General features: G+C 39.7%; 1 protein-coding gene across 1 annotated transcript in view; it reads right to left on the bottom strand.

Annotated features, from left to right (window-relative positions):
• Window positions 1-503: 503 nt before the first annotated feature.
• Window positions 504-23,717, bottom strand: part of ptprga (protein tyrosine phosphatase receptor type Ga) — a 613,968-nt gene continuing 590,754 nt past the window's right edge. The window contains exons 23-29 of the mRNA XM_050039320.1: window positions 18,436-18,529; window positions 16,796-16,872; window positions 14,572-14,700; window positions 12,005-12,151; window positions 10,955-11,097; window positions 6,198-6,333; window positions 504-4,738 (exon numbers count right to left, since the gene is read on the bottom strand). Coding sequence (XP_049895277.1) covers window positions 4,589-4,738; window positions 6,198-6,333; window positions 10,955-11,097; window positions 12,005-12,151; window positions 14,572-14,700; window positions 16,796-16,872; window positions 18,436-18,529 — 876 coding nt within the window. The 3' untranslated portion in view covers window positions 504-4,588. The remainder of the gene's footprint in view (window positions 4,739-6,197; window positions 6,334-10,954; window positions 11,098-12,004; window positions 12,152-14,571; window positions 14,701-16,795; window positions 16,873-18,435; window positions 18,530-23,717) is intronic.

Here is a 23,717-nt window from a genome sequence, read left to right as displayed (position 1 = left end):
GACAAAGTGGTGGTATTTGAGAATGGGCTGCTCTTTCCCAATGTAAGTCAATGGGATAAAGTGTTACTTGGCACAATGGCATCAAGTGATGGACCAAGATGTTGCACTTACAAAGTTTGGCCACCATGTAAAATTGGGTCCAAAGTCTGGTGCACTTCCTTAACTAGCATTAGCAAGTTATTGGCCAGCTATTAAAACTTTGCTCAGTAGTGGCAGAAGCTCGCTACTTTTTTTAAGGACGTGAAAATGAATTTCGATGCGCCACGTTCTGGTGTGACCTGGCACTTAGGCAAAGTGTGTATGTTAAAAAGAAATAAAAAAAACAAGACAAGAAAAGTCCCAGAAACAGAAAATGTTTTGTAGAGTTCAGCTCATATGGTCGCATTTTAAAAGAAGATAACATTGCAATATAGCCAGAAATAGAGATCCTTAATGCTCCTCTGTCTGCTCAGTTTATCTCTTGATGCATCTCTTTATCCCAAATGATGGTGTATAACAATAACTGCAAGTAAGGACTTTAATGCTGAAGTCAAAGCAAACAGATACTAAAGTGAGACTTTGAAGCAAACTTTTGTAAGGACACTGATACAAATACAGATATAGTGTGAGGGTGAGAAAGGAGGGTTGGGCATCCAGTCAGAGAGAGAAATTGGACAAAAGAGAGAGAAAAAGCTTACCCAGCATGTTTTTCTGCACGGGAAGGATTCAAGTCTTTGGTAAAAGTTTTTAAAAAATCAAAATACATTTGCCCCCCCTTGCATTCCACACACTATCTGTTTTGTGCTGTGTGAAAAAAAAGAAACACTTTCACAGTTTCATTCAAAATGCAAAACCACAAGTGTTCATCTCACGCCATCAACATTACAGAATATCATCAAAATCAGCGGCTAAAGTAGAACATCCTCATGTCAAAGAAAGGTGTAAGTGTGGAAATATGTGTGTGTTTAGGAGGTTACTGCAGCTGAAGCAGGAAACATTTCAGACTCTGCTCTTTGCTTGTAGGCCACAAAACCACTAAAAAATACATCTCTGGAGAAAAGGGAGTGAGGAACAGAAACTATATACACAAGGCCTTGAGAGGTTGGAGCGAGTGATCACACCTCTGTCAGCGAGCACGGATCTGGAACGGACCTCCACCTGTTCTGTTTTCTCCAAAATGCAGTTGTTTTTTTGTTTGTTTGTTTTGCTTTAAATCACTTTAATATTTCACACTGGACACAAATTGTTAAAGAAAATGATCGCTCTCCAGGATGTGACATATTAGAAACTAGCCTCTAAGGTCTGTGTACTACGGCAGATAAATCAGATCTGGTCAGCGTCCTGGGTTTTAATGACACGTGGATGCTTTTGTCAAGACACTGATGATAAAAACACCTACATAAGTAAGACTGCTTAAGCGTATGTTTCTGTGAGTTTATGGCTGGTTTAATGAGAAGAGCAACAGTTTGTCAGGCCACATGGTCAATGAGTAGTGTGTAAGTTGGCAATGGCTGCCAGATAGTTAGAATTCCAAGGGTAAGGCTGTCGGTACTATTGTCAACTAAGGAAAGACCAAAACCAGAACCAACAATGAATTGATTAGTGGCCCTGCATGTCATACTAAAACACTCTAGGTACCCCTGTAGCATCACTTTTGGACCAGCCAGAAGAAATGGTGGCATTGTAGGCCAACGTTTCTGCAAATTATGTCAACATTTCTTAAGTGACATAGTGACATAGATGACTTTGTCATCGGGAGGTGGAGGGGATGGTGGATGGTGTGACATCAGTCGAGATGCAGACCACTGCAGATCACTGTTAGAGACCAACAAGCAACACAACTGGCTGTGATTTAATGAGTAACAACCAGACGCTGTTTTTTCAGCAGCTATTTAGGCATGAAAAGAGACATTGCTGCTTTTCCTGCTGGGATTGTGCCCCCAAACCGGCTATTTTTGGCCAAACCATGATTGTTTCCTTACCATAACCAAGTGTTTTGTGCCTAAACCTAACCATGCGTTAAGCATGGCATTTTGGATACATAACATTTTAACTTATCTGCTACATAGTAACGTGCAAATGTATTCGTGGTTTGCAGAGATGTACAATGCCAACAGTCTGGTGATTGCGGAATTTGGACACTTAGGAATAGCATGTCAATTTTTGCTTGTTACATGCATAAATCCTTTCAAAATATACTTGTTTTTACAGCAACTGTACAGTTTCCACTTGTTAAATGCATACAGTCTTGTTTCGAAGTAAACTTCCAGCATAGGTTTAGTTTTTAGTTTTATTTCCTGAAGTTTAGGCAATAAAAGTAAGTGGTCATGTGACACAGGACGCTACATTCTCAAAATAACCCGTCATTGATTTCCAATTTCACATGGGACACAAACAGCCGTCTTCTGGATAGAAGTCCTGTGTTTGTTTGACCCTTCCGTCCCTCCCTATGTGGACTTTCTCACCCTTTACACTATGGCTGTTGTTTAGAGCATCAAATAATGAAGTGACCCAGTGCGTCTCTTACAGATGCCATAGGGTGTCTTGGGGCATCACTGTCTCCATTAACCACTGACCAACCATTGGTATTTGACGAATTGGGAGTGAGAACAGGTTGCTAAAAATTACAGCGCCCAGCTGTTTTAGAAAATTACTGAGTATGGTTATTTAACATAACACGTTTTTTAAAAGATTAATGTTGTGTAGAAATAAGTGTGCCACAGACAGAGTAGGGAAACTGTTTTGTAGTATTTTGTGAAATTTAGCCACCCCTGAGTACTATCATCCGCCATTTTGTAAACACTGTACATGGGAGTTGGTGCAAGCAGTGTAGATAGAAGATAGAAGTTCCAAATTTCAGTGAAGTCAGGAATAGAAAGAGGAATCAAAAGGCATGTTTCTGAACAAACTCTAGCTCTTCATAACCAACCTCACAGACATCACAGACCAATGGGAAATGTAGCGACTTGTAATTAATCAGAAAATCAATTATAAATACAGTTTTGGTGGTCAAAGCACTGGCTTTAGGCTTCTAAGATGTACTATACAGTATATCATGAGATGCTTTTAAAGCAGGAGAATATGATCATTTAGCAGTTTTTAATCTGTCCAGATGACACAAATAAAATCAAAAGATGCAAAATGCAAAAATTATAAAATAAATCTAAACCCACTGCAGTGAGACTGGTCAAATCTGGACTAGACTAACACTGAGAACCCAAAGACTGTTTTAAACCCTGTTTTGGATTTCTAAAACAAAATCAACTTGTTGCATAGAGCTTGTTTTTGAGTCTGCTGTTCCCCTGCACATTATACTGATTCCACCCTGTAATGACACACAGGTGCATGTGAGTTATTGAGGGCTTCATATACAGGCCTCTGTGTTCTTAATCCGTGCTTGTCTGTCAGAATGAATTTATGACCTAAAATAAATCCTTTCAAAACATGATTTTCAGAGAGATGGGCAATGTCACATTGTTGCATCATCTGTTGTAGTTGGTCAAACGTTTCAAATGTAAAATCACTACTGGTGACGTTTGTATGTGTGTATGTGTGTGAGTTCAGATGATGTAGCAGCATACAGAAAGGTAGAGGACCGAGAAGGTCCGCTTCCAGATGGCTGTGGATCAGCTGTGAGTAGTGGGGTGGTAAACTATTGGACGCAGTGGAAATTAACCGGCCTGAGGCGGGAGGCCACAAAGGACATGTACAAAAATCACAAAGTTATTATGATAAGGATATATTTATATATGTATACATACAGTATTTCCATATATTAAAAAGCATAATATGAATTATACAAAGAAATAATAAAATTTCACAGTAGCAGTTGTTACACCACCTTATGTATTCTAACATGGGTGTGACTCGCTAATAAGAGGGAGAGTGAAGAAAACAAATAAAAAAAAACGGTGAGGAGGAAACTACTTTTAGAAAACAAGCGCTACTTGTCTGTGGCAACAGGTTCCAAGATCTCGATTCTTGTGATAAATGAGTGGTAATATGAGTACTATAGATGAGCAGGGCAGAGGAGGTCACGTTGAGCTGAAGTCGAACAGCATTTTTGTTACTGAGGCGGAGAGTTCGTGCCTTCCTCCGTCCACTGTCTTAAATCAACTGGTAGGTGGCAGGCAGAACAATGTCCTTCACAGAAGCAGTTGATTTAATTAGGGCCAAAGCCATGGAATGTAAAAAAAAAAAAGTCAGAGCTCGAGTGGAGAAAAGCCAAGTGAGTCAGCTTTAGTATAGGCAGTAACACTGACATTACATAGTGCAAACAAGAAAAGACAGAAAAGTGTTTCTCGTTGCCTACCGACGCCGTCGTGAAACTTAAAAACGCAGGTGCAAACCCTTCAGTAGGAGAACATTAAGACATAAAATGGCGAAAAAAATAAATATCAAAAACTTTTTATCAGTGTAAAAAAGTAATCAGGTTATTCATTTTAACCAAGAGTCTGGCAAAAAGGCCTCAAAAAGTCTTGTTCACAATAGTTCCTTGACGTTTTACAAAGTTAAGTGCCTCCTTGGTGGGCTCAGGGACCTCACAGGGTGTTTGGACCCACAGGACACCCTCAGCTCATCTCAGCTCCGGGCCCTTGAAGGGCCGCTCTCAGACCAGCGACTCCATGCTCTCTGCTTGGTCAGACTGGTCGGACATGGACGCCATGGTCCCGTTAATGTCCCTGGCCAGAAGACCCGAGCCGTTCTCCTTGGTGCTGACGAGGCTGAGCAGGGCTTTGTATAGGTACTGGTACTGGTCCTGTGGACCAGTCAGTGACAGAGACAAGAAAGACAGAGAGGAGAAAAGATGAGAACACTATACTGTGTGACAACCATTCTTTTACCTCCTTGAGCCCTATCCTGTATCATACTGTACCTTAGTAGGTAGTAAGATGTTGCCAAATTCCTGTCAAGTTCACTGAAGAAGCATTAGCATCTAGGGATTGTTAGGGAATAGAGTGTACATCTAGCATTTCTGGGTAATGTTAGGGTTGCAGTTAAGTCCCACTGACTTGAAATCTTTAATTGTTGCATGGGAGCATGGTCTATAACCAGCCTAGTTGCCAGAAGGAAATGTTGGCATTGCATGTTTCTGCAAACCAGGGATATGTCACAATTGTACATTTTATACCTATCATTTCAACATTTCCAAAGTGACGTAATACATAAACAGACTTTTTTCTTTGGGAGCTGGAGGGGATGGTGGATGGCGTGTCGTTGGATGAGACACCTGCCAAGCTGCAGACCACAGTTCAAATGTCTTTTACCAACACATCAAGGTGTTTCCCAGCTGTGTATGAGCAACTGAACGTGGGTGTTTAAAGCCAATTAGCCATTGTCTTTTTCCAATCATTTCCAAGTGGTTTTTGTGTCTAAACCAAACCACAGCTTCACCACAGCATTGCTGAAAAACATTAAGTTTCAGTTTACCTGCTACATATTAATGTACAAAACTATGTAACATGGTTACAAAACTTACAACGTGAACATTCCTCTTCTGGCGATGGGTTGCTTTTACAGTAGTAGTATAATTCAAGTTCCTGACTCAGAGACATCTGGCAGTATGTACTGAACTTAACACACTAAGTTTCAACTAGTGTGTGTAATTAAAGATGCATGAAGGCGTGGCCTATAACATATTGGTTCATAACTTAAGTTGTACTTCTGAAACTTTTCCAGAGTGCACTAACTTTTCTTTAGACAGACTCTGGTATTAAATCCAGCAGAGAGGAGCTGGATTGGAAGCTCCAGAGATGACTGTTCTTTCATCATTGACTGTAGCCAACATAAGCTATTCTTATTAGTTTTTCATTATATTGATATTTTTGTTTATTTTTATTTGTTTGAATGACAAACATATTTTGACTATTTTAAAAATAAACAATTACTGCTCTCTTAAGTATCCTTTCACAAATTACATTGAGATTTAACAAATAAGTTACAAAACACTAAAAAGTAATTGCAATTTGTACTTAGAATACACGTAAGAAAAATACTGTGACAAATATGTGATTGGTCTTACTGCCTCTTTAAACTGAATTAAACTAGCTAAGGTGACTTTGTGAAGCTTTGTGACAACTGAAACCCGCTCAGGGCTCATGGCTGCTTTCAGCTTTAATTTTGGATGGTAAGAACTACTTGCTTCTGTTACCTATGAAAGCTTTGAACCCTGAATCTTGGCTTGCAGCTGTATTTTTAGTTGCAGTTGTCAGACTCACAATGTCTGTGAAGACTCCTGGCCTCATGAGGTTGATCATCTTGGCCACTTGATAGACATCAACGGCACCTTCACTCTCCAGCTGCTGAGACAGTGTGGTGAGGGCACACAGCATGCCAGCTGACACGGATCCCAACCTGAGGGACACAAACACACAGCCAGCGTCTGGGGTTAGCATGCATTTCCACAATGACTGCATTGAAATATCCACCCTCTAGACTTGCGGACTGAGCCCTCGCGGACTTTAGTCATACATGCTGTGACAAGTTCACCATCATCACATAAAGTCTGCGAGGGCAGAGACCGCAAGCTGCTGATAGACAGCCCTCAAGACTGTTTTACTTGTTCCCATGGAAACATTCAAGTGACTATTACAATCATTGTAACTGCTGTCATATTCTGCAGATAACAGGATATAAATCTCATGAATAGGGTTGTTTTGTGAGTGAACACCGAGCTATGACCAAATAAATTGGGCAGGCCTATTAGTTACATAAGAAGATCTTCTTGAGTTGTTTTTCAGCCACTTTTCTAGCCTTCATATTTGGCATTACTCTGTGCAACCTATAGGCTGCAATAATACAATGCATTTTAATTACCATCTATAGCTTACTGTATATTTCTACATATTTCTGGATCATGATGTTGTTGAATATTATTTCTGGCATACACTATTCAAGTATTGTTTTAATAGGCTACAGTAACTGTTTTACATACACATAAGTTTTTTTTTCAGTCAGCTATTGCAAAAAAACAAAAGAAGAAAAAAGAAAGAAAAAAACCTATGTCCCATCAGTGTTGCAATAAATTGTGGGTTATTAAATCAGTGAAGTCTGCTGATGTCTGCATCCCAAGCTCTCTGGATGTCTGCAGCAAGTCCTTGTGAACTGAAAGAATCGTGGATTTGGACAGCCCTAGGCACTCCCAGACTTCCTGGGAATGGACCCGTAAAATCCATGAGTCTGTAAATGCAGATGTGGATCCAGCCCATAATATCAGAAAAGCTCATAGTATGTTTCTCCTCTACTACTGTAGTTTGACAACATACCATCGATCTTGCTGTTTTTACAGGTATAGCAGTAATGGCACTCACAGTGCACTCTTGGTAACTTGGTAACACATCATCTATTGCCATTATAAACTATGGAGCTCCTCAAGGTTCTGTCCTAGGCCCTCTTCTATTCTGTATTTATTACATGCCTCCTCTTGGTAGATTAATACCTAATTATAAAATCTCTTTCCAATGACACTCAACTCTGTGTGTCTATAAAACCAGAATCCCCACCAGACTGAATTAATAGTAAAAAAAAAACTGTTTAAAGGATATCAAGTGCTGGATGTACCTAAAGTTCCTCTTACTCAATGAGGAAAAAATACAAATAATATTATTTGGGTCAATGAACACCATCATGTCAATAAGGTAGTTCAGTACTGCTTTAATCAACACATGTACAGATGGATTATTTTTTTTATTATTATTATCACTATTAATGGGGCTGAAAACATGTTTGTCAAGAAGATGGCACAAGAGGAGAGGTCCTGAGATTATCCGAATTAAATCTATCTTCTGTGTAGAGCTGACATTTTGGCTTGAGGGTGTCATTACAGGAAAACATCATGGAAGAGTGCAAAAAACAGCATGTGGTGCCTGTAAAATATGGTTTTGCCTCCCACTCACCATGGGCTATAAAACACTTAATGTTGTAGTACTAAAACAACAGAAGACTACATTTTGAAAAGCTTGTAATGGCCGAAATGATTCACATTTCTATAAATACCAAACTCATGGAAGATAATTACCATTGTCATCTACTGACTTATAACTCCTCATTATGAAATTGAAGTGCAAAATAAAAACAATCATGCACCAGTTTTGCAAAGTAAAAAACACTTCATTTTCGCCCATTTCAGTTTTCATTTGTTTGCACTGTTTAACTTCACAGACACTGTGCTCATGGTGTGCCTCAGCTTTGTTGGAACACAAACTCATGAGTTCTATTTGAGAGCAGCAATATGCCAGAAACAACCTCACACCTGTCATCAGATGTTTGGACTGCAGCTTGATGTACACGCCATTTTTATGTGTATCATCATCCCAACTCTGCTTATAAAGCTTCTAGCATAGGTTGAAGGAGAAAGACAGTGTTGTCATCATGGTGGGTCTCTGCCTCTCAGTTACTAGCCAATGAACTCACTTGGATATGTTCACAGAAAAGTGAGCTGAAAGATGCTTTATGTCTGTTTGTCTTCACTGCAACATTGACCCTTTGACCCACCAACTACCCTGCACTACCCAGGTCATGGCCCTATTTATTACTTTGCAGCTAGTTATGCCGTCCTTGCACCACACGACTTTTCGAGCGATTTTAATGTCATAGACAAATTTCCAATGTAGGGATATAAGTGAGTTTTACCTCAGTTGGTATGCGCTCTCTAGATCTCAATTATTTGGTGTAAGCTGGTCGTAACACTCGATCTAAGATGTCTTAAGTCAGTCTTTTTTCTAATCTGAACATTCTGACAAAATCAAACGTGTTTAATACTATTGAAAGCTTTGAGCTCATGCAAGTACTGAAGTTCGTGAACACTGATATGAACACTGTCAACAACTAATTGCTGCGCTCTCTCCAGCACCAGACAGGAAAAAGTAAACCGATAGACAGTTAACATGGAGGGGACTCTGGAAGGGAGCAAAAGCGTGAACAAGTCTTTGTTGTCTTGTACTATGGAAAACGAGGAGAAACTGGTGGAGCTGTGGAGTGAATAAGAGCTGATTTTTAAGTCACCGTGTATCTGATCCACCAACCTGCACTTACAGTAGTAAGAAATTTTCATTTTTGAAACAGTTCAATTCTCATTCTCACAGCCTCCTCCACTAAAGTAGTGCAGCTTACCAAAGGAGGCTGGTAGCGATTTGAGGCGAAAAAATCCAAAATGTAAAGTTTGTATACAAATACAATTTATTTCTATACATTATATTGATGCCAAATCGACAAGATTACTGTTGACATATGACGCCTTTTATCTTGTGTTTCTAGATTTATGTGTTTTTGCGGACATGCAAGGAATTATTAATATGTCATAGTTTGGCATAATGTTTTCCACCAGGAGATGGAAGGGAAATCATCTCAAAAGGAAGCAAGTTGTAGTCTTGCAAATCGTGACTCTGGAAGATCCCCAGTCTTTGCAAAACCTTATAATCTGTGACTGACACTCACATTGTCTTTAGATGTGAGAGGATGTCAGACTTTAGTCTTTTCAAGGTCATCTAGGGTAGATTTATTGTATGGCTGCCATTTGTAGAATTTTACCTCTTATAAATGGTCTCTCACCAAAGAAATGGTCTTTCAATTTCCTCTGATTGAAATCTGCTTTAGATTAAATCCACTGGCAATGGGAAAATCTCTCGGTGGACTCTTAAAATTCCTGATTTGGGGTGCTATGAAGACCTTTACAACTTAGCATTAGAGATGTCCTTGACAGCTGCTCAGCCAGGGAGTGAAGACCCTCACAGATCAGGAATGTCACCTCTGAGATTAAAGATTTATTACCAAGTGAATCCACCTGAGGACGACAGCTCGGCCCGGCATGAGGCTCCCTGGAGAACGCCGGGTCGCCTTCACAATGTGAAGGGTCTCCTCTTCCATTAGCAGCCCTGTCAGGAACGCAGCAGAAACCGCTGCTAACAACCCATGCCTGGCTGAATAATGAGCGTGCAGACAATTAGGACGAGCCTCTAACTGACAATCCCTTAGGTGCTGCAAGCCGTCTGCACCATAGCAACCGCATGAAGTGCTCAATTAGTCACTTTTCTTCTTGAGGATGCGACAAGCAGTCTTCATTATTCTAATGAATAAACATGAGCAGAGCTGCTGGATTAGAGTGTCGTTCAAGAGCACTAATGTGTGTCAATACTAAAGACACTTTCATTATGTTTAATTGGGCAGTTTCCTGGGGTACCTGCGGGGAAGTCGAGGTTGGAGGGACTGTCACTGGTTGTTTAGAAGTAAAACAATATGTGTCTTTCCTCACTATACTTGCAGGATAGTTGGGCTGCCAGTGTCACTGTGTGCCTGTTGGAGCAAGTTTTTTGTTCACATCATTCTGTGTTCACAGACACAGAAATATATTAACCTGGGAGTGGACACAATGGAGCTAATTAATATTGGGGATAACAACCACGGTGTTCTCTGAAATCAATGTGATATGAGATTTAATAATATGGGAGAAGTAATTAAATCCTGCAGTGATTTAACTTTCAGCAAAGACTACAGTCAACATCCTTTGTCAACATTCATCCTTTTTTAGTACCAGCCAAAGTGTATATAATGTAATGTATCAGAGGTTGACACTTAAATGCTGGGTCAGACTTTAAACTTCATGTTTTGCAGATACATATTCTCATTTTTACGTTTTTTGTTTGTCCCTAGTTGCTGAACTGAATTTACATGAAGGGGTTTGTGGGTAAATGGAAATTAAAATCTGGCAGGTGTGAAGCTCGTGTTAAATTTAATAAAGACAATAGCGATGGCACTTTGATCGTAAAGACAAGACTAGTGCTGTAGTTCCCCTCATCCTATCATATCCAATTTAAGATGCAAATTGACCCAGTGATGTAGAGTGGTATCAACTGTAATTTTCTATTTTGACATTAGCTTTTCTAATTTGACACATCATCATTTTCGGCACCTACTTAGAAATGTACCCATCTATTGATATGGTGACAGAATATAAGAGCAAATGAAATGTATAACTGACTCATCGTGGATGATGGTTGGTCCATCACGGCTGGCTGCCTCCTCCTTGATGACGTTGATGAGCTCGAAGGTGCTGCTGATGGGTGCGTCGGGCTTCGGCCACTTAGGGCACTGAAAGTGACGAACCTCTAAAACATAGTCATCCTGGTGGACAGACAGAGGGCGAGACAGAAAAACAGCAAGACAGAGAGAGTGAGAGAGAAAAAGGTTAGATGACGGACATTTGGTTTAGAACAGCTATAGTTAACTTGTCAATGTAACTTGAGCTTTGATTAAAATAATGGTACTGAGATTGTCCATGCTTCTGACAGGGCTGCAATTAGTATTGGTTCAATTCAAAACCAATGCTTTCATAAATAATCTTTGCCTTTTTTTCTATTAACCTTTAAATTCCCAATTTGACATAAACGCCATCAATTTACCTCCACTAAAAGATCTTCAAATTTTGTGAATGAACAGATGTTGGGCACTGGAAAATGATAAAAGGCATGTATCATTTCTGTCTGTCTGCCAACTAGGCTTGGTTCAATTGAAGTCTGATGGAAAACACTGGGATATAGCCCCATCTTTCTTACAAGGTGTTACATTCAGGTCAGATCTGAGGGAGTTTGTTTTGCTCTCAAGTGAAATTTCAACACAAGAGATACAAGATCTGAGCGCTAGCAGCTTTGAAGATATTGAGAAGGCAAAGTCCTGTTTTTGTTCAAATCTGCAGACCCAATTCCTCTGGAGGCTCAAAACATCGATTGCACTCAGCATTCTGTCATAAACCACTCTAAAAACTCAAGACATTTATAAACCTCTACCTGCATGCTTGCTCTCAAATCTGGAGTTGCAGACTTATCATTATTTCAATTCGCTTTGCTCTTTGTTGTCAATCCACTAACCCAAACGTAATTGTCACTGTGTTTTAGGAAGTGGAGGGAGAGGAGGTTAAGTATGTTATCCTTCCTGTTCTTTAAACTGACCAGTTTTTAAAGGTTCTATGTGTGGTACTTCTGTCTATGCACACAGTATTACATTCACATTAATACAACAGCTGTGTAGTTACCTGTGTAGCTTCCAGGATGAAGTCGTGGATGCTGATCTGCTCCTCATTGGACAGACAGAGTCGGTCTTGACTGATGAGGGTGACAGTGAATGCCTCGCAGTTCATGGCCTCCTCCCGACTGGGCCAGTACACAAACTCATCCTCTGCCTGCAGAAAAGCACAGGGACAGTTTCATTCCCTTCATGTAACAGTGTGTCACATGATACATTATTACTGTAGTATATTATTATATTATATTATATTATTAAAAATATATACTAGTGGGAAGAGAAAGGTTCACTCAACGCAACATTTGAACTGAAATTGCCACTATGATTGAGTCCCCATGGGGACATTAAAGAACCTAACTTAACCTAACCTAAATAACAATAAAGTAATGACAACAATAAGAGGAAAATAACATATTTGAACATTATAAACAGCTGTATTGCACTCCCTGTTTTATTAAACTTGCTGCTTCACACCTCTGGTGCATAAAACCAAAGAGTCACTGAATCTGTGGTAGTTTGACCAGTCCTGCAGAATGTTTGTCCTCTGATGCTGCAATCAAGGGAATCCCATTTTCAAGATTCCCTGAATGCTGAAAATGTCGAGCTTAGCTGTGACCCAAGCTTTCAATTAAAGGCTTGTTAAAGGTGACCCAATTAGGCAATGTTCCAGTTAGTTAAAGTGCACCAACTGACCTACCATATAACTGCAATCTGCAAAGCCTCATTGCACAGCCTGAAGTGCTGGTCTAAAACTAATGAAAGCTTCTTGTAAAAGTGCACATCTTTTTACTACAGTTTTAAACAGCTCCACAGGTTATATTATTACCAGATATGTACTTATTTGAGCCTTACATGGTTGTATGTTTGTGTATGTGTGTACAAAACAAATTGTTGCAGAGTAAGACAGGTGCCCTGATTTATTTCTTTTCATTCCAGCCTGGTCCTGGGACTTGTCTGACTCAGGTTGGACAGTTTAAAAAAACAGGTTAAAATTAATGCAGCAAAACCAAGAGTATTATCTGCAAAATACAACTTGACCACTGACAATATGGTCTGAGATCCAGGAGCCATATTTTTAAGGCTTCCTGAAATAAAGAGTTGCTCCTGGAGATGAAACCCTCAGAAAATTCTGAAAATTGTGACGTTTTCGTAGAATTTTTATCACTTAAGACTAGGTCCAAGCAAAGATAAAAGTTATTCACAGAGCATCTTAGACCTTTAAAGAGCTCCTAAGGTGAAAAACTGTTATGAGTAGCAATGAAGACTTCTAAGGTGCTTAAGGGTTTCTTAAGCAGAGGAGAAAATGGTGGAAAGACAAATAGGTAGGAGAAATACTCTCCAAATGCTAAATGACTAAGTGAGTTCATGAAATGCAGCTTTTAAAGTTTGGCTTACAGTTTATTTCACAGAGAATTCTGTGGTTAGGCCTTTTCAAAGAATGTGTCATACCTAGCAATGGAGTCAACCACATGTCCTCACTGAGGTAAGTTTCTGTCCCTTCCCTGCTCAGAGTTGCTCTGAGGAATAGGAACATTAGGGGGACTCCAAGTGATAAGAAGGGATCCTTTGTAAATACAGCCCCAGATTTCATATACAGTAGCTCCATCTGGAACCACCCGTGGCTTTAAACTACTTTAACATATGCAGTGATCCTCCCCAACTCCTGTGAACACGTTGTGTTTTGTGGAATCAGTGCAGTTCCCCTTACAGGGCTAGATAGGAGTTGTTTCTGCATCCCCTCAGATCTCATCTTGCAATTTGTGTAAATCGGCTTATGTATGCATTTTCTGAATTCATATTGCGGCAAACCCATCATTGTCCCATGCTTAAATGGCTGTGGCACATAAAACCACTGTGGGAAAGCAGATTTGCAGTACACTTCTGCCAACTCTTCCCCACTTCACAGGCTTTAAAAATCCCTGCAACACAATGTAACAGTCCTGCTGTCCCGTGGAGATCCTGCAGAAGCCACAGGACACAGGATCAATGAGCAGACGTCTGTCAATAGTGTGTGCATATGAACATGGATGCATATGTGTAAGGGCTGATATGTGACGTGTCACATAGGTGGGCCAGAGTGGGGTTTTGTACCTGCTACACAGACTCTGCCAGTTATGGTGTTGAGTACATTATAATGATACAGTGAAGATGACCTTTGACCTTTTAGATATAAAATGTCATCACTTCATCATTTTGTTCTATTAGATATTTGTGTGGAATCTTGTCATACTTAGCATATGAAGTCTTGAGTTATGGCCAAAAACATGTTTTATGAGGTTACAGTGACTTATGACAATGATGGGTACGGCCTCATCACCTCGGGAGTGTCATGTGACAATGGTACTGCGTTTATTGTCACAGCCCTATGACTGCTGTTGACCATAATTACACAAAATGATGTATAACGCTGGCTCATGAAAATGTGTGTGTGATTCATGATACCTTAAACACAGGTTTAGGAGAAAATAAAGAGGTGTGCATGTGTTTGTCAAAGTGGTAGGTGGCACTTATAACCCTCCAGTGTATGTGTGTGTGTGTGTGTGTGTGTGTGTGCGTGCGCCTGTGTGTGTTTCCTACCAGTCCATGGTTGGCAGGCAGCATAACAATAATTTGTGCATTGTGGTCCCAGATCATTCTCCAAAAGTCTTTTGTGGTGTGGGGCAGAGGATGCTGGGTAATGATGAACTCATTACTCCGGTAGTAACCCTGTGAAAAACAAACAAAAAAATAGAATTACTGCCTTGCAGTTGTATGCTTCAGAGAACACATCAAGCTGCAGTTACAGTTTACATCCATGTGAAAACACGGATGCTTCACACACATCTTCCCCCTGCAGCACAGAAGATTTATACAATCAACACAGCTTCAAGGTGGACACTCAAGATGACCAAATGTCTCCCCTTCTGTTCCTGAGTTATGATGTTGAGCAGTGGCCTGAAAAGTGTTTTTGTAGAACATTATGATGTCACAGTAAATTTGACCTTTGACCTTTTGAATATAAAATGTCACCACTTCCTTATTTCATCCTGTTTGACATTTCTGTCAAATTTAGTCATGATTAGTGTATGAATTCTTGAGTAATGGCCAAAAACATGTTTTGTGACCTTTGACCACCACATTCTGACCAGTTCATTCTTCAGTCCAAATGGATTTGTGCCAAATTTGAGGTTTCCCTCATGGCGCTCTTGAGATATCACATTAACAAGAATGGGAAAGACAGACGGATGGACAACACGAAAACATAATGCCTCCAGCCATGGCTATGGCCAGCACGGAGGCATAACAAACAGGTCATTGTGAGGGTTACACTACATTAATTTAGATTTTGGTTCCGCTCTAAACAGTGTAAACACATACCATTTACATTACTGAGTAAATCACCAGCTAATCGTCAGACATCCACCTGCACAGTTGGGATTTGGTTTCATTTAAGGGACTAAACAGAGCTTTGATGGTTAAATCTAATTTGTGTGAAACCTGAAATCTGCTGGTGAAAGGAAAATACTGAGCTGCTGTTAGCTGAGCTTTGATTTCACGCTCCAGAGGAAGAAATGTCCTCACTGAACAGAAAGATCAGCCAAGAGCACATGAAAACTTAACCACCTGCTTTTCACAGGCTTTTGGGTTAAGAGTTGCTTTCAACTTCTTAGTCACGCCTTTAAGGGCCATTCCACAATTACAAATCAAGGTCAGTTTTCTAGCCTTGGAGAATCCTTCTCAGCCTGCTGCATAATGTCTTTTGAGGTTCTGGAGGAGATTATCTTTAACTTTGACAAAATGTCATAATGAAATCATTAGGGTTATCTTGGCCGAGTGCAACGCTTCAAAGTTTTCTTGGAAAGCTTGTATTACAAACTGGGTCATGCAGAAGATGTCTCCATTGTTACAAGAAACAAGTTACGGTGTCAGGTCTGTATATCAATATACCCAAGTGCTTCTCACAGTATTCACGACTAAAAGTCAGCATATCTGGGTCTCTGCTGCTTTGATTTTGACCATTGTCTTCTAAATCTGACTTTTGGAAATGCAAGTGCAACACTAAATTGCTGGAAAACCCTGTAAAAGCTACAGTCCCTGATTTTGTCATAGCATCCCTGATTCACCACATTCCTCACACCTGATGTCCAGAAACGTACTTTGTCATAGACTGAATCACAATGTTTATTAACAATAGCTTCCTGGTAGAGAGCCCCTGTGTTAGTCGATACGTTACATTTAGAAATTTTTCACAGCTTTACCTTGAAGCTTTTCAAACGGGGAACTGAAGCTGTTATATCAAAGCCACCAGACTCCGTTGACAATAACAGTAATTTTACGTAGCAGAACAGAGAATTGCTGGTCTACCATAGCCTTGATTGGTTAAGGTTCAGTTGAGCAAATGTACAAATGTAGTGTACACTCAGAATGCTAGATTTTTTTTAAGGTGGCTAAAATATGTTTCGCTGTAACCTCATCCACAGTAGTATATTTTTTATCTTCTGTGCCAGTAGATTTGATTTATCAAAGATGATAGCAAAGCAAGAAAGTACAGAAGATCAGTCAGGCCACAGTGTTGAACTATATATCTTTAAATGTTACAGCTACAACTGAAAATGACAACAACTCTTACATATCTACACAAGTGAAATCAATTGCTAGTTGTTAGCTTGACGTCACTGTGATTCAGTTTGTAACACAATCAGGAGGTGTATATTAAAACATGCAGCCAGTGATGCTGACTGAGTGTAACCTGCTCTGAGTCAAAACATCAAGGAGAGAGTGGAGAGATCAATGATTTGATAGAAGAAGTGGAAGCGCTGACCATGATGTAAGAGGCGTTGATGTAATCTGTGCCTTTGATGCCGGGCAAAGGTGCTAGGCCGACTCTCGCTCGCTCCGCTGCTCGCACAGAGAAAGAGATAGAGAGAAAGTGGGGAGAGGAGTGGGAGGGGTGGGGACAGAGAAAGAATGGGCATTTACAAGATTATTCGAACAAACCAATCACACCGAAAGGCCGCTCTGTGTGCGTTCATTCATCCTTTTGCTGTTATTGGTTGAGTGTAAACAGTTCTTGGTAATGCCTGGCTGGTGATTCATGGAACTGTGGAACAGCCAGTGACTGTCTACAGATTGTGTAACAGCTGCAGATAACAGAGAGAAGCTGAATATTAATAATGAGATAAACAATAGAGTAGTCCATATTAAAGCTACAGTTGGTAACTTAAATAAAATAACTTATACATCCACACAGCAGTCCACTGGACACATCTATAAAAAAAATCATATTCCACTGCCTCTGCTTTTAACGGTTCAGTGGTAGATCATATAAAACACCATTAAAAGCACTACAAGGAGGATGCACTTGACTTTTCAAAAAAAATTGCTAGAATCCACCACACATGAGCAAAAACAACCAATAAGAGCAGAGGAGTCTCTACCGCAGCTGTCAATCATGCTCATGAGCTGCCATCAAATATAAACTGATAAATAAATTCTGTTAATGCATTGCCTATTTTTCATCTCAGCTGTTTACAGAAACATATTTTAGTATACTGTTTAGCTGTAAAATGATAATGTTTGTGACAAGGCCGCTATGTTGAAAGCAGTCAAGCTAAAACCAAGCACCACCCACCAGCCAGAGCAAAGTTTCTCATTTTACAGCTAACCAGTACACTAAACTATGTTTGCAGACTCTTGATTCCTATTTTATCATTCATTTGCCTAGTTTGACTGTTTGAGGAGCAGTGATTGACAGCTGTGTTAAACCCAGTTCGACCAATGTGACTAGACAAGACAGTGTATCGTCTTCATAGCAACAACTCTCTGTACTTCTGTTGTGATTTCCAATTTTTCGGGTGTATTTTGTAGCTGAATATAATTTGCAAACACAGGGTTGTTCTTCACATTTGTATTTTTTAAACTGATGGCAAAAAAAAAAAGCTTTCATTTTGTGTACCAGTGTTACATTTTGTAAGTTTAACATTACAGCAAATCACACAAATGTATAGTGACATGGTCATTTAATCAGGAAATACAAAATTCTTTAAATAAGTTTTATCATGGCTGTCTGGAGGTCATGTTTGCCATATCCGAAGATGACCTGATTCCTAAGAGGAATTTCTAAGAGGATTTGGCAAAAATGTACGTTTTCATAAAAATTCCAAATGGCAGGACAAGCAAATCATAGAAAGCAACACACAGAAAGCTGACAGAACTTGACATGCATGATGATAAAAAGCATGAACCTTTCATTTAGGAGTGAAGCAGCACAGAAATATGACTCAGGATTAAGATTCTCTGTTTAACATTCTTCTATAATGCAGAAGCTGTAAACTCAAAAACCAGAGGTTTCAAATTGCAACTGCTTTTACTGGGAGTTATTACTTTCTGCTGTGTGGTTATGACTGCTGGAGGCAGTTTCATTTCAAATTTAATATGTTTTTACATGAGTGTAACACTTACATGGCACCACGGAGGAATTTCGATTTTTCTCTTTGTTGCACTCTTTCTGAGCGTTGAAGCATTCCATGAATCTGGCATTACACTGTGTTACCAACTAAAAGACAAAAGAAGCAGAAAAGGAGGGTGTTACACTTTGTCAGACTTTCAAGTGGCGAACCAACTTCTAATGACCAGGTAGTCATTCAAATGTACACTCAACACTCATTTTAGGAAACATTTATTGTACTGTACCTTGAATTCAGCATGAATGTTGTACTACAATCTATCAAAATCTACTTTGCAACTTTTCTTGTGATCAAAATGTATGTCCTTCTTCACAAAGGCCTATTATGTGTGTGTGTGTGGGGGGTATCCGGGTGAGAATGTGAGAATTAAGTGCACTGTGTCTGTGGAATAAAGCTTTTGTTCTGCACATACTCTCTATCTGGTCAAAACCTTGGTCTCCATTGTTTATAACAAGAATTATCTTCCTGTTGTCAACACTTCCAACCAACCCCTATCATACCCACAATCAACCAGGGCTGGATGATGAAATATCTGAGATATGTCCATTTCAGGGCTAAAGGAAGAGGAGTGTAAGAATTACGAAATGCATGTAAAGCTGTGTTAAGGTTCATTTTTATAACTTACTGATTTGAGGAGAAACCTACAGTTGTGTCTTTGCTGGTGGAGTTAAGGTGGCACTAGATGGCACTAATCTACAACTCTGTCTCTTAGACATTAAGTTTGTATATTACTAAATTGCATTCATAATTATGTTGCGGTGATAACATAAATGCTGCCTGGATAATACTTTTTTGGTGCATGGTGAAGAAGAGGGTAGAAGAGAATTTGGAAATATCTGGCATTTGCTGATGAGTTTTCTTAGCAGTTTTGTGTTTCTCACTCTGCATGTGTGATTCCACTGCCTTGATTACCATCGTAAGTTCGAGAAAATGATTGCAGAAAATACACAGAGCCTTGTTTGCAGTGCCCTGTACAAGTTTCAGCCATGCCGGGAAGTCTTAGTTAAATACCAAATGTTCACTTAATTTGCACTGGTCCCACTATTTTGATCTGTGACACATTATGTGAGAGGCATTTGGTAAAATGTTGAAGAAAATTAGATGTTACCAATTATTTTTTAATAATGCAATGTCAAGAAAAAAAAAAAAAGATTATGAAAATCCTACTGACATGTCTTAGACTTTTTAACACTTTTGAAAGATCAGTATAAGACAGTCTGATACCAATTAAGGCCTTATTTTTAGATTAACAAATTCAGTGCCTTTTAAGACTTTTTAAGGATCTACAGGAACCCCGTACATTTATGTACCCTGCACCCTAGAATTGTTTTGGAGGTGGCTGGAGTGGATGGTGGCCTTTCAGAGCGCAGGACTGTGACACCCTAGAAAGCGGGGTTCACATCCAGACTGCTGTCTGTGGTTGGTGAAGGCAACTTAAGCACTTTGGTTAGAATTAGGGAAAGATCGTGATTTTGGTAAAATGTTAATAAAAAGGTAACAATGACAAAAAAAAAAAAGCTGTATAGTGTAATGCAACATTACTTATTATGGCGAAAATACGTGAAACACATCAGTGAACAATTTGTTGAAATGTTCAGTATCAGTGTTTTTGGGACTTGCCAGATATGTTAGCACTGGCATTGACATTGGCAACATTTTGTCATTATGTTAATAGAAAACATATTTGACTCAGCATTATGTTTCCATCAAAAATGTATTTGCTGTTTCAAATTAGCTGAATATAAACTTTGTTTCTAGGAGACAGGTGTCACGGCCATGGCCATGTCACTTGTTTTTTTGCTGTTTGTCTTCTTTTTCCCCTTGTCTCCAGGGGGGTATTCCATCAACGTAGCTAAGAATATCCAGACTAAGGTGTAATCTTGAAGTTTGACTAAACGCCAACTCCCAATCTAGCTCCGACCCATTCCATCAAGTGAAATCAGCTGGCTCCAATTGACGCTAATCCAAGCCTCACCTGTTAAGCCTCAACTCATACATGCGCCCAGGGAAAATAAAAAGCCCAAACTAGTCGAGTGCCGAAAATGTTGCAAAATGTCAAAAAGCAAAGGAAAGGAGTGAGTGGAAGCTTTTTCTGCGGCGGAGCAAACACTCCTTATGGAAGTGTATGAGGACTATAAGGACATAATTAAGAAAAAGGCAATACTGCAGCAATTAATAAAGCAAGGGAGGTGGCGTGACGGAATATTGCCGACAGACTAAATGTGTAGGCTAAGTGACAAAGAAAATTCAGCATAATATCATGTTATATAAATCCTGCATCAAAGGGACAAAATATATGTATCTAAGAACACCTATTAAATCTAACAATTCAAGTATGCCTAATGAAATTCACATGTGTAAATCAATATTAGTGATAGACTATTTATCACATTTATCTGATTCCTATGTACATTTCAGATGATGCATTTAATCAAACTATTTTATGTGAATCATCACATTTATCACATAATTGACTGTAGATTATGACATTTCCGAAATGATCAGTTTATAGGAAATAATCACATCTCTATCCCTTATTATATCAAAATAAGGAAAATCCTCTTAAATGTATGGCATGTGCTATAGGATGAGGAACAGACAAACCACAATGGTGTGTGTCCCATTTTAATGTGGTTGCTTTGTGTCATGGTTAATTCACAAATATAAAAGATAACCATATGTTAATGTGAACAAATCAAGCCCTATGCATGATGTATGGTGATGCTAGAAATAATCAAAATGAATAGAAAATACACCCTTTTTACCTCTCTGCAAACAGTTGCCTTACTTAGCCTCTCAGCATCACCAACACTATACAGGAATGTACCGCTAGCAAAGAACCTTAGTGCAATACAGACTGACTGCACAGTGTACAGAGACTGGCTGCGGCGTGTGACCTTTATAATGTGTGGTTCCAGCAAACTGCATAGATACACTATGCTTTGCCTGCTGAACCGGTACCTCTCCCACAGATAAGAGTATCAGTGGGTTGGTCCTGTCCTGGAAGACCCTTGGGGCTGGTGGTGGTTGGAAGGCCCTCTGAACAATGTGGGCCTCCTCATCAACAGGATCCTCAATGAAGGGGCATGCCATTATTTCCTAATTTACTCTCTCTTGCTCTGTCTCTGTGTCTCTCTGGGTGTGTCCCTCTCCTTCTCCGTTGTCAGTTGACCTTAATTGGCTGTGTCCCTCTCCTTCTCCGTTGTCAGTTGACCTTAATTGGCTGTGACTTCACTAGCCAATTGGAAACAAAGTGGGGTGGGGATGGGAGGGCAATCACATATTCATGTACAATCTTTTTTTTAATGCCTCAGTTTCATTTTATTATAGTTTTGTTTTTATTAAATTGATTTTGGCTTTACTGTTGTAAGTGGGTTTTTTTTAATTATCTTATTTTTATTACATTTTAATTGTTTTTTTAGTGGTTAATTTTTTTTATTAATTATGTTATATATTTTATGATCTACATATTATTTTATAATTATGTTATATATTTTATGATCTACATATTATTTTATCATTACATGACAGTTGTGAGTGTGTAGAACTGGCAGAACTGTCTTTTAGGTGTCTGTTCTTGTCTATTGAACATTTTTTGATCATAGATGGAGCTAATCCTCACCTTAATCCTGCTACAGACCAGGATTGCCCGGCAGCATAAGTTACCATGGTTACTAGGCTGGGATTCAGGTTAACCACCTTGATGGAACGGAGTTGTGGCTCAGTTTGATGGAACGGAAACCGGAGTTTAGCTCGATATATCAGGCTTAGCCAGAACCACGGTTTCCATGGTTACTGATGTGAGGCTAATCTCAGCCACTTTGATGGAACAGAACTCTGGCTCACATTAGCCAGACTTGGCCATTTAAGCCTGGATTTGCCTTTAGCCTGCTTGATGGAATACCCCCCTGTTTCCCCTCCCCTGTCTGTCTGTGTCTGTTGTGGGTGTGGCTCTCACTCTGCTGTTTGCTGACTGCACTCATTCAACCCACCTGTTCCCTGCTGCTCACCTGCAATCCATCTAGTAATCAACCTAAACAGTTCAAGACACCGGCTCCTCATCACCAGATCGTTGTTTCTGTCTACCTGGTGGAACACTAGTCTAGGCTCCTGTTGAAATCTTTGTTGAACTTTTGCTCCAGTGATTTTTTGCTCTGTGAATTAACTCAGTTTTCCATCTGCCTAGATCCACTGCCTGCCTGCCTATCTTCCTGCCATCTGCCTGCCCACTAACTCACCCCTGCAAACATTCTCACCTGCCATTGTCTGAAAAATAAACTCCCTTTGTTCACCTCAATCCCCTGTAGTCTGTCCTGCATTTAGGTTCATCTGTTGCACACAACAACAGGGCTGCAATCTGAGACTAATATGAATATGAATCATCCTTTGACCCCATTTCTGTTACAATTTTAATCTAAATTTAAATAACATTATTAAGTATTTTGATACTTTAGTGTAATGTATTTAAAGCAGCTGTGCGGAACTTTTTACCATTAATAAAACTGTCGCTAGTTCGTATCACCCCCCCTTGAAGATCCGCATATTTATTTGAACCCAACAGCGACAAAAAAGCCTTTCTCTATATGACTATTTAGTGTAGCCTCACTCGGGTCGGACACACAGCGGAAGTCAGCAAACCAGAATACAGCACCCGAGGCGGAAGTGATTCTGCTCGCCCGCAGCAGCCCGCAGCGATTAAACCACAGAAGAAGGAGCGGTGTTTACAGTGTTCTTCGAGTAAGCGGTACGCAACAGGCATTGCTGAACACATAACACCTAACAGTTTTACCAGAGATGTATCTTTGAGGACTTGGTTGTACTTTTGATGTCATGGCGGATAAAGAAGGAGCATCATCTAAAATTATCTGTGACTGTGACCGTGAACACAAATATACAGCAGGCAGTTGTCCTCAGTTTATAAGAAATTCAGAGCTACACCAGAACATTTATGAACAGGTCTTACTTTACTACTAGCTTGTGTATAACGTTAGCATGTTAGCATGTTTCCACTAATTACTTGGACTGACCTGACGTTAGTAGCGTTAACTTTGCAAGCGAAGGCTGCAGGTAACAGCTTTGCTGTGTTAGGATTATGTTATGTTAAAACAATACTCCGACGATTTGGGAGTTATGCCCTTTCTCTATCATTTTCATATTGAGACAACATGATCGATATCTTTTTTGTGTCTGTATGTCCAGTGGCTGGGTCTCAGCGTTTAGCATTGCGCTTATAGGGGGTCAGTACGTCCTGCGCTGTGATCCGCGGAGGGATACACC

The sequence above is a fragment of the Epinephelus moara genome, chromosome 24 (assembly GCF_006386435.1).
Source record: "Epinephelus moara isolate mb chromosome 24, YSFRI_EMoa_1.0, whole genome shotgun sequence".
NCBI lineage: Eukaryota > Metazoa > Chordata > Actinopteri > Perciformes > Serranidae > Epinephelus > Epinephelus moara.
Note: the sequence above shows the minus strand (reverse complement) of the source record. Positions and strands in the feature narration are given on the sequence as shown.